Raw genomic sequence first — 10778 nt, 5'->3', positions numbered from 1 at the left:
ACGGAGGTAGGCATGGCACCAACGCCATAGAGAGTGGCACTTTGGCGTTACAGGCCATGGCCCCAGCTAGGATGCGTGGGAGGCCTGTGGGTTCGAAGGATACTTTGGCACATTGCAATCCTTTGATCATCAACACTCAAAATCCGTCTCATGAGTATCTTCCGGGTTATGGTTATCGTTGGGGGACGCCTCAACGTCAAAACCTATTCCTGAGAATATAGAGCTCTATGAAACTTACACTAGTGTACATGAGACGTGGGATAGAAACTCCATCATAATGATGATGTAGTTGCGCATGCGCATGAGTTTGTTGAGTCAGATGATATCGAACCACGCTCCGTTGATGAATGAATGCCAACGTAGAGAGATTTGGCCTAAATGGAAAGATGTGATCCAGGTTAAGATGGATTCTCTAACGAAGAGGAAGGTTTTCGAGCTAGTGATGCCAACACCTCCTAACATAAAACCTATTGACTAATGGGTCTTCGTTAGAAAGCGTGATGGGAAAAAGATATGGCAATCTCGCCTTATGGCGCAAGGCTTCTCACAAAACGCCCTGGAATCGACTACGATGAGACATACTCTCTCATAATGGATGTCACTACACTCCACTACCTTGTCAGTTTGGTAGTTTCCAAATAACTGATCATGCAGCTTACAAATGTGGTCACTACGTATCCCTATGGGGATCTAGATACGGAATGTACATGGAGGTTCATGGTGAACTTCATCTACCCAAGTCAAGTGGCTCTAGACCACGGAGCGCGTTTACAATAAGATTGAAACGCTCACTAAAATGACTACTTGATTGGGAAGGGATATGCCCACGCATTTCCATAACAAGTTTCGGATTCTATCGCGGTTCATGTTGGACATGATCTTCATTAGAAGCCCTTAAAGAGTTAAGGGAAACCGCTGAACACTAGAAATCCGAGTTTGGGATGAAGGATTTTGGGAGAACACAATTATGTCTCGGTTTGGAACTTGAGCATCGTGTTGATAGATGCTTAGGCATTTTGACAAGGTCAAACCTTCAAGCACCCCCATGATCGTCCGTAGTCTTGATCCTGAAAAGAATCCTCTTCGTCCAAAGGATGATGACGAAGATGTGCTAGAGGCAGGAGTGCCTTACTTAGTATAATAGACGCATTATTGTACTTAGCTCAATGCACAAGACCGGACATCTCATTTGCCATGAACTTGTTAGCTAATAGAGATGATGGATTCAGACCCATCACACACCAGGAACGCCGCCAACACTGGCCTGCGTCCTCTATCCCCATCCCAAAACGACATGTGTTTTGGAAGGTTTTGCTGATGTTGGGTATGTCTCTGACCCACACAAAGGTCATTCCCAAACTGGTTAAGTGTTCACCATGGGTAAAGACCGTGATATCTTGGAGGTCTACAGAGCAGACCCTAGTCGCTATATCTTCGAACTATGTAGAGATTATTGCTCTTCACGAAGTGATTAGTGAATGTATATGGATTGGATCCATAATTACGCATGTTCGAACAATTGTGGTTTGAAGTCTACCATAGATGAGCCTACGAGCATTTAGGATAATGCAGCTTGTTTTAAACAAATGAAGCAAGGCTACATCAAAGCGACAACACTAAGCTTAATCAGCAACAACAGACTCTCCTCAAGATCAAAGTGAACTAGGTTCAATCTGAGGTCAGTATGGCAGACTTGCTCACTAAGTCATTGCCTAAATTCCATTTTCGAGAAACATGTTGGTAGCATCGATTGCGGAAGTTATCCGAACTCCCATGACCGTAGTCATCAGGGGGAGATGCAGTCATCAGGGAGAGATGCAGACATCATGGGGAGATGTCTACATGTATGGTCTCGAAACGTGAAGGGTGTGTTGTGCTCTTTTTCCCCTTCGACCGAGGTTATTTTTGTCCCACTGGGTTTTTGTTACTCGGCAAGGTTTTTAACGAGGCAACGAGAGAAGCACCGCATTTGGGCAACACAAGGAACCCTAAGGAAATCTCTCTTTTATGTGTTTGGCCCAAACTCTAGGTTACTTGACCTAGTGGTAATAGGGTTAAATTAGAAGGATCTAGATTCCTATTCAATGTAAGATTACTTTCCTTGTATGATTGAGATTCTATGCATTGTAATCCTCTATATAAAGAGGTCCCTATTATCAATGAGAATAGACAACAAATTTCTCTCAAATTCAGTTTCTCACTTTCTCTGCAACAGAAGCATCAATTTCTTTTTTGGCAAAAAAGAAGCATCAATTTCTAACTACCAAAAAGTATAGACCTAAATAGTGAAGTAGTGAACCATGGTTTGATTAGTGTCACACTCTATTAGCTTGGATCCAAGATATGCAATGCTAGATCCTAGTTTGCAGCCGGCTAAGTCAACTGTCTGGATTTGGAAACAGATTAGATGCTCTCTCCTGAATCTTCTCTGGATTATATAATCAACAGCTACAGAAGAATCTCAGTTATGACTTATGTCTGATTTTAAAACAAGGAAATACAGAAGAACATACAATCTCAAGGGGGAAGAGATGAAAGAAATTAAGAAAGAACAAAGAGAGAAGAAAAGCACGTATATTTATTGGTAATGCTGAAAAACAGCGAAGCTCGGGTTTCAACAATCTGAGCAGTTTCCTGTACAGAAGCTTTAAGACATTTTCCTTCCTTCCAAATGCAAAAAGGATTTGCAAAAATCACAAAACTCCATATATATACATGTTGAAACCCCCCAAAAAGAATACTACTAACAATATGAGCCCCCGCCAAAAAATCCCAGCTCTATAATTTAACTTCCAACTTACCGCAAAACCACAGGCACCATAACTATGATCCATTTTTCACCTATTTGATGGAGTAGGAACGAGTACAAACTGAATCGAGTGCCTCTGTAAATAACCCAGAAAAACTGGTCAGTGCTTGAAAAACCCCTGGCAACCCTGTTTGAAGGTTGTTTAGAGTCATTGCTCTAGTCACCTCCACTGCCTTTGAATGCCTACTCATTTCTTCTTCAACCCGCCTCTGGGAGGTTGCAAGTTCAGATTTCTTTTCAGCAAGCGGGTCGCGAGCATCCAAACCTTGCCCATCAGGCCCTGAATCGGGAAGTCCAATACCAACCATGGAGTAGGAATTATAGAACTTCTTTTCAATGTTCCGGACAGAAGAAGCCTTCTTTTCAAGCTCCTTGGATGCAGCTTCAGTTCTTTTTTTGATCTTCAGCTCTTCACTTTGTTTTATGGAGATTACGTGGACAACATTGATGAAGCTCTTGATAGCCTCTGAAGCCACTGTGTCAGGGACACGGTCAAGTGCATGCTTCCACTCGTCACAGAAGAAATATACATCAGAAGGCTCATTGTTGCCGGTGAAGGTGTCATTGTTAACAGGAAGAAGGCTGAGCTTGAACCAACCATGAACAGACTGGATAAAGTCCCGCTTGAACTTTATTAAGCGGCAAAAGCTGGAGTGCCAGGCAGAAACAGCTGATTCCAAGTCACGAGTTGCCTGGCGGTGCAGTTCGGAGGTTGCGTCACCCTTGGATGACCGGTTCACAAGTCCCCTAACTTGCTGTACAATGTTGTTCTGGACTTCATGGTACTGGTGCATTGATTTCCACATGTACATAAACCTGCATTTGGTACATCAGACACATAAATATACATTTCAAATGCAGACTACTAAGCTAAGCCCTACTAAGTGTAGAACCAGCACTACACAAAACAGGTTTGTCAAAAGATTCAAACTAGTTTATCCTATAATTCCACATAAATGATGGAAATGCATCGGAAGATGGTGCCAATAAGGGTTCATGAATTTATCTAATGAAAGTAATAACATTCAATTCTACCTTAGAATCTTGGATTGTCCCAATTGTTACTGGAAAGAAAAACGAATGTACTGTACCAAAAAAGGACTTTTAAATGAGGAAGGCTGGAGCTTTAGTAAGCAAAAAAAGCTAACACATAAGTTCTACCTACCACATGCACTTCATTTAGCCTGTAAGTTAAAAAAAAAAACACAACCTGCAGGCTGCACAGAGCAATAACTATGACCACCTCAAGCTAGGAAAGTAAATGCAGAACTAAGACTAGAAGCACATCTGTCTTATCATCCTTTCTGGGCTATAGTTTGAGTCTTGTCATTGAAACCCAATTACAAAACCACTCCAGATTAGCCAAGGTATTTCAAGTAGCCCTTAATTGTCTCTGCACCAGCAAATTGATTATTGATATCATTTATTACTTATTTATGGCCAATCATTGTAATATTCTTTGGACACTTTCAGATAATTTGTGCTTCAGTTCCAGAGATAACTATTACTAGCTATAAGCATCAAGGCCAATGGCCCCACAAGGAAAAAGTATGGATACAACAGTGTACACTGGCATTATGTAGGACTTTTGGTCCTTTATGTCATCAAAATTCAAGCACCAGTAGATGTTATAATGACACCAATTGCATACAACGAAAGCTTGAAACTTTGGTAATCCCTGGATCCAGAACAGACAACTGTGGGTCATACCATCGTTAAAGTCCAATGCACCTAACTTGACATACAATAACTGTCCCAAAATGGGTCTGCAGATTAGGGGAAAGGAAACATGACCACCGGAAAGAAGTTTTGGGGGCCAGTATCTAATTATAAGAGATACCCAGCAATTGGTCAGACCAGTACAACAAGGCACATGTGGTTCCTGAAGGAGAGACCCATGTGACACGGCGGAGCAATGACTCATAATGTTTGCAACCACCAAGTCAAAAGGACAGTTATCTATCTAGCAGTTTTCACACGAGAGAATATCAAATGTGCTAAATTGAGTAGACCAACCCAATATATGTTTTAACCAATAGCCTCCTTAAGAGGCATTCCTTTTAATAGAACCAAAAGGGATCACAAATGGGACTACCTCACAATGTAATCTAATGAATCAAACCGGCCATTTTTCAAGACCCCATTCAAGATGGATCCCTACAGAAAAGGACCACTCTTAAGATGGATCTTGATGTTTTAACAAATGGGATGACTTCCAATATATGTTAACAACAATGACTGCTTAAAATCTCAATCTTGTAGTTTGTAACAATTTTATGCATAGTAAATATGTTTCATGGTTTGTGCATGAAAAGGAGCGTTTATATAAAAATCCAAGTTAATGAAAACAGAGTAGACTTACCCATGGCACAGCTCAACAAGCTGAGGAACAAGATCAGAGTCTCTAAGATCAATGATGGCAGTTGAGGTGGTTGAGACGGCCTGAGATGTGACAATAATTAGTGACTGCAGCCTCTTTATTGAAGCCTTGGTCTTGTCTAGCTTGATTTCGTCCTCTCCCTTGTACTCCTGATTTTGTAGTGAAGATAACTTCTTCTCATGTTCAATCTTTACACTTTCTCTAGCCTGAAATCCATTAGCAATTTGTTCAGTCAGTTTGAACCACATATGAGCACAACACATTTTCACAGTAGTAGCACCACTAGGCACTAAAAGACATGAATAGTTAAAAGTACATCCAAATAAATGTCATATAACAAAATTTAAGATAAAGAACGCTCTTTAACTTAATTCGTGTTAAAAGGAGAACACTTTGACAAACCATAGCCAAAAAGTAATAAGATTTCAAATACTAATACAAATCTCTTCATAAAAACCCAGAAAGGCATCTCTAAGCATAAAGAGGCTTTTCTAGTCGACGAAGCAAACAAAAACAAAAAAAGGCTACACTAGCAAAGATGTCACTCTTTGCCAGCCAATAAATGCAGCTAATTTCTTTTCCAGGTAGCAAAAAAAAAAAAAAAAAGTGCGTCAACTTTATCAAAGGAGTCTAGCTAGTAGCCTCACACGACAGACCGGTCCACACATACAGTCCATATGATTTTAGATTAGGAGGCTAATGCAGGAAGTCCTTGTCAATCTCACATGGTGCTGTCAATGGTATATCAGTCATTTTCACAAGCCATTACAAATTCACAGCCAGCCAAATATGCTACATCTTGGGGCAAGACAACCGTCCAAATCAGAAACTATATCACAAAAAGATGCACCCAGCAAAAGGTTGGCTTATTTTATGCACCAGCACAATGCATGGACATTTTCGTCCATAAAGTCAAAAACTGCGGTGGATCAAAGCATCAACACAACTCTGTCATTGATGGCTACCCTTTTGTCTTAACTCTAATCTTAACTAGTATTTTACTATACAAAAGTATTCCCCTAACAAAACTAAACTGAGTAATTTCTTCTATAATACAAAAACAAACAAAAAAAATAGAATTAACTATGAAAATCAGAAATTAGTTACAAAATCGGAATTGGAAGTTAAAAAAAAAAAAAAAATTACCTTGACTTCCTCATAGAGCTTCTTCTCCCAAGCCAAAAGCCGCTCGAAGGTGGAACACAGACTCTTCGGACCGCCCTGTGCATTGAGCACCGCCGCGTCCAGCTGGTACTTCACCGCTAGCGGCGGCTTCGACGACCAAGTCGAGCTCAATGTGCTAAGCACACTACTTGAGTGATACACTTTCTCTGTAAAACCCAAAAATCACAACCATTAATTTATTTTTGGTTAGAAGGTTAATTTTGTAATTTAATTAAAAAAAAAAAAAAAAAACTAAAAAGAAAAACTTACTCTTGAGCTGCTTGAAGCTCCGATCAAGCTGGGCCCGGTTGGACTCGAGCATCTCGGAAACCTGGTCTCCGGCCGCCGCGGCATTATCGAAATTCTCCTTGATCGCCTGCACAATCTCCTTCAAGTCTTTATGCCTCACCACCATTTTCATGTTCGAGATTTCACTGCTCCGGTAAGTACTCCCTTCCGACCCCTCCGACCTCATGCTCGGCGCGTACTTCGGCATCGTCTGGGCCGGCGGCACCGAGCCCGCAACCGACTCGGCCCGAACCGACGGGTCGAAATTGGACCGGGTCCCCATCTCGGATCTCGAATCCCTGTCGTCGTCTTCGTTTTCAGACGAGCTCGTGGTGCTGTAGCGATCGTGATCGCCCCACTCGCTGCAATGGACCTCCTCTCTCTCCGACTGAGCGTACTTCTCCGACTGAGTCTTGGCCGGAGCTTTAGGGTTACGGCTGGGGACGAAGAAATCGTACTCTGATCTCTCGGTTTCGGACTGGGCGTACTTCTCCGACTGAGAATACGAGTGGTTTTGGCGGGCGGTGGGTTGGGATTTGGGCATGTTGTGGAAGTAATTGTACTCCGATGCCTCGGTTTCGGTTTCCGGCTCGGTGTCGTCGTCGTCGGAATCGTCGAGGTGGTGGGATTGCTTGGACTCCTCCTGCTCTCTCTGGTTGAAGAATTCGGAGTCCGGCGGCGACGGAGGGTAGAAATTCTCCCAATTCCACACGGAGGAGGCCTGCGACGGCGTGCTGGAGTACGTCGAGTTCGCCTGAAAGGCCGTCGGAAACCCGCCGCCGGTGAAGTTCGAGTTCTGGCTCCGGGGAGTGGAGGAGGGGCTGGTGTCGGAGAGTATGTGCGGGAGCTTCGGCCCCGGCGGCGGCTGTCTCCGGCGGCGGTGGCGGCGGGAGGAGGAGAGGGAGGAGTCGGAGAGGATGTGGGGGAGCTTGGAGCTGGCGATGGTGGGGGAGAGCGGCGGAGGCGGCGGCGGGGGGTGGAGGGAGGAGGGAGCTGGGGAGGGAGGGACACGTGGGTGGAGGGGATTGGAGGAGGGAGGAGGAGGAGGAGAGGGGTTGGAAGTAGTGGTAGTAGTAGGGTGGAGGAAGACGGCGGGGGTTTGGTCGGAGATGGAGAGGGGTTCGAAGTTGGCGAAGGAGACGAGGGCGGAGCCGGTGAGGCGGAGGGAGCGGCAGTAGTCGGCGTGGGCGGCGGCGAGGTGGTGGCGGGCGAAGACGGCGTCTTTCATTAAACGGCGTCGGTCCTTGCACCGCCGCACAGTGTCCTCGTTGTCCAATTTGGACGCCGTGCAGCCCATAATGGGAAGAATGAGGAAAGATGGAAAAATTTTGAAGTGGGTTTTTGAAGTGTGGTGGGTTTTAAATGGAGGGAGTGAGAGTGAGAGTGAGAGAAGAAGGAGGAAGAAGAAGTTATAGTGGTTAAGCTTTTGGACTGTTGTCTGTTGGCTGTTGGGTGAGAGTGAAGTACTAGTGGGTTTTTTTTTTACTTTTTTTTTTTTAGTTGATCAATTTTGATTTTTAGGTTTTGTTTATTTATTATTTAGACAAAAAAGGTTTCTTTATTTTGAAAATTGATTTTTTCAGAAAAGGCAATTTCTGGGGTATCTTAGAGCGTCACTTACTTTAACTAAAAAAAAAAAAAAAGTATCACCTTTTTTTAAATTTTATTAGTTAAATTTATTCTTTATTTTTGACGGTGGAAAAATCGAAATATGGTGTATGTATATCATGAAATTCTCGTTTGAAGATGGGATTAAAGAATATGTGAGAATTATGCATGTTGTTTTCTTTTTATATATATATTTTTGTTAAATGTGTGTACGTGTGATTTCTTCCTAAACAAAAAACAATGATTTACTGTCTTTTGGATTAATCGAAGTGGTGAAGGATGATTAGCAGATTAGTTGTTATAATTATGAAATAGTTTACTTGCTATCTAAAAAAGGAAACCAAGTTTACTTAAAAGCTACTCAAAGAGATTTGATGTTCTTTTTTGGAGGCATGGGTTTAACATATTTTCTTGGATTATGTTTATGCAGAATTACACATATGCTCATTCGATAGTTAAATTTAAGTCCCTCAATTTTGATATCATCTTTGATTTTAGTCATTTCGTCAATCTTTTCTGTTAAAGACTAGTAGATATCCACTATTTGGAGGATATTTTGGTCAGTGTTTAATTACATAATTGGCGGCAATGACTAAAGCGAATTGCAAAGTTAAATTTAAGTGAGTAAAATGATATTTTTGAGAAGTTAATGACCAAACTGTCGAATAAGGAATAATTCAGTGACTATTTGTGTAATTCTCTCTTATGTATATGAATAATCATATAAGTGCAACATTTGAAGGTATTAACGAGTAAGTTTAGATTTCTTTTGAACATCCTCATATTTCAACACATTTTTATGGAAGACGAAACAAATTTAACAAAATAATCACAAAGAGAAACCTCAGGATGGCCAACACTAATATTGTCTAAATTAGAAGCATAAGCAGCTTTAGGAATGAGACAATGATTCCAAGGGCAACTAGAGCAGAGCGAATACCAAGTGATTCAACAATTAAATTTGCTAGAATGTGACTGAAGGAAATATTACCTAAATATTAAGCAAACCGCTTGTTTTGTTTGATATCATCTTTCCTAAAAGGGGTTGCAAAAGTTCCATTGATACACTTTATTTAGCACTATAGATTCAACGTGTCAACATTCTAGTTCGGGTCTTCCTAATTTTTCTTATAATGGTGTATTGTTTAGATGAGTTTATCTTATCCCTTTCAATTCCACCACATCCAAAAAAATCAAGAAAAGTTGAGTTGATTTGATGTGATTTGTAACTTTGATTGATCGTGGTTTTTTTATCACGACGCTTGAATGATAAACTATCTTTCTATTCCATATATATATATATATAAAAATAGAGAACTTGAGAACGTACTAAATTGACCAGATGACTAACAATATTTTTATCTTACCTTCGACTCTTCTCTAAATTCTGCATGAAGAGATCATTTTTAACTTTCAGCTAATCTTTTCAATTACTTATGATGCGACTCTTACAGTCTTACTTATAGTCTTTGTACTGTTATCCCTACTTATAACTATATCCTCTGAAAACTCTTAAAGATGCTTAACCAAAGAAAAAATAAAACACATGCATACATGATATTTTATAACACCTTTGGTTCTATCAACATGTTCATTTTAAAATGTAGAATATACATTCACAAAATTAACAAAAAAAATACTTCATATAGAAAAAAAAAATTATGATAGCAGATACATTTACAAAATTACATCACGATATGACTGATTTTATAATTTTTGTTTTATTAATTTGTTCACATTAATGTATGATATTGATAAGTACAAAAAAAAATCAGTTATTTATTATAGTAAAAGAAAATTCATGGTGTGGAAAAAAAAAAAGTGAGAGTGGTGAATTTTATTTTAAATTGTAGTTGGGGTAATGGTGTTTTATGTTGTGGGATTAGTGTAGTTGGGGACAGAAGGATGAGGACAGGGTAGATCTTCCCCAAATTGTGTGGGCCCATTCAGTTGATTATTGGGTCCAAATGAGTGTGTTCTTGGGGTCCAAATGAGTGTGTTCTTGGTGTTGGACTTTGTCACTAAGCTTAAATTATTAACTCTCTAATCTAAGAAAAACTTTGTGACGTCAATTATTTTCTTCAAACTGTATTTAAATGACTATGAAGTACAAAGCTGTTGTCTGCTAGCTTACAAATTATATCCCTTATAAATGTAATAGTTCCAAACGTTTTGGTAGTGTTCTATGAAATTGAAAAGGGATTTCAAGTTTGGCAACTAAAATTCGATCCAAAATTCAGAACTAACATATTCGCTCTCAAGTTTTAGGAGGCATGTCACTACTGAGAATCCAGAGGGACAACTTTTGTCCTAAAATTATTTGTTGTGTATGGGTCATATGAGAGGGTATGGTTATCTATGTGAAAAGAATGTTACCCGCTACACTTTGCTCCTTGTAGTTTTTTTTTATTATCAATAAAAATAAAACTTGTCTTCTTCCGCTCAAAGATCCCAACATATTTTTTGCTTATATATATTGTTATAACAAAACACCTAAAAAGTTTTCTCGTTGACAACTCTTCAATAGAT

At 40.3% G+C, this 10778-nt stretch overlaps 1 protein-coding gene across 1 annotated transcript; it reads right to left on the bottom strand.

Annotated features, from left to right (window-relative positions):
• Positions 1–2556: 2556 nt before the first annotated feature.
• LOC133714330 (nitrate regulatory gene2 protein-like) lies at positions 2557–8046 on the bottom strand. The gene is made up of 4 exons (XM_062140427.1): positions 6624–8046; positions 6336–6520; positions 5172–5395; positions 2557–3625 (listed from the first exon to the last, which is right to left on the bottom strand). Exons 1-4 carry the CDS (start codon positions 7936–7938, stop codon positions 2842–2844), a joined length of 2508 nt encoding a protein of 835 aa, XP_061996411.1. The 5' UTR covers positions 7939–8046; the 3' UTR covers positions 2557–2841.
• Positions 8047–10778: the final 2732 nt, after the last annotated feature.

Source organism: Rosa rugosa, chromosome 6, assembly GCF_958449725.1.
Source record: "Rosa rugosa chromosome 6, drRosRugo1.1, whole genome shotgun sequence".
Classification (NCBI taxonomy): domain Eukaryota; kingdom Viridiplantae; phylum Streptophyta; class Magnoliopsida; order Rosales; family Rosaceae; genus Rosa; species Rosa rugosa.
The sequence above is the reverse complement of the archived record's forward strand: the minus strand, read 5'-3'. Positions and strand labels throughout refer to the sequence as shown.

Bases quoted from the DNA above. Each gene is read 5' to 3' on its own strand.
- LOC133714330 (XM_062140427.1), bottom strand. From the start codon at position 7,938: ATGGGCTGCACGGCGTCCAAATTGGACAACGAGGACACTGTGCGGCGG. The intron at 6,521-6,623 runs GTAAGTTTTTCT...TGGGTTTTACAG, and splicing joins GAGCTTCAAGCAGCTCAAGA to AGAAAGTGTATCACTCAAGT. The intron at 3,626-5,171 runs GTAAGTCTACTC...TACCAAATGCAG, and splicing joins CTTGTTGAGCTGTGCCATGG to GTTTATGTACATGTGGAAAT.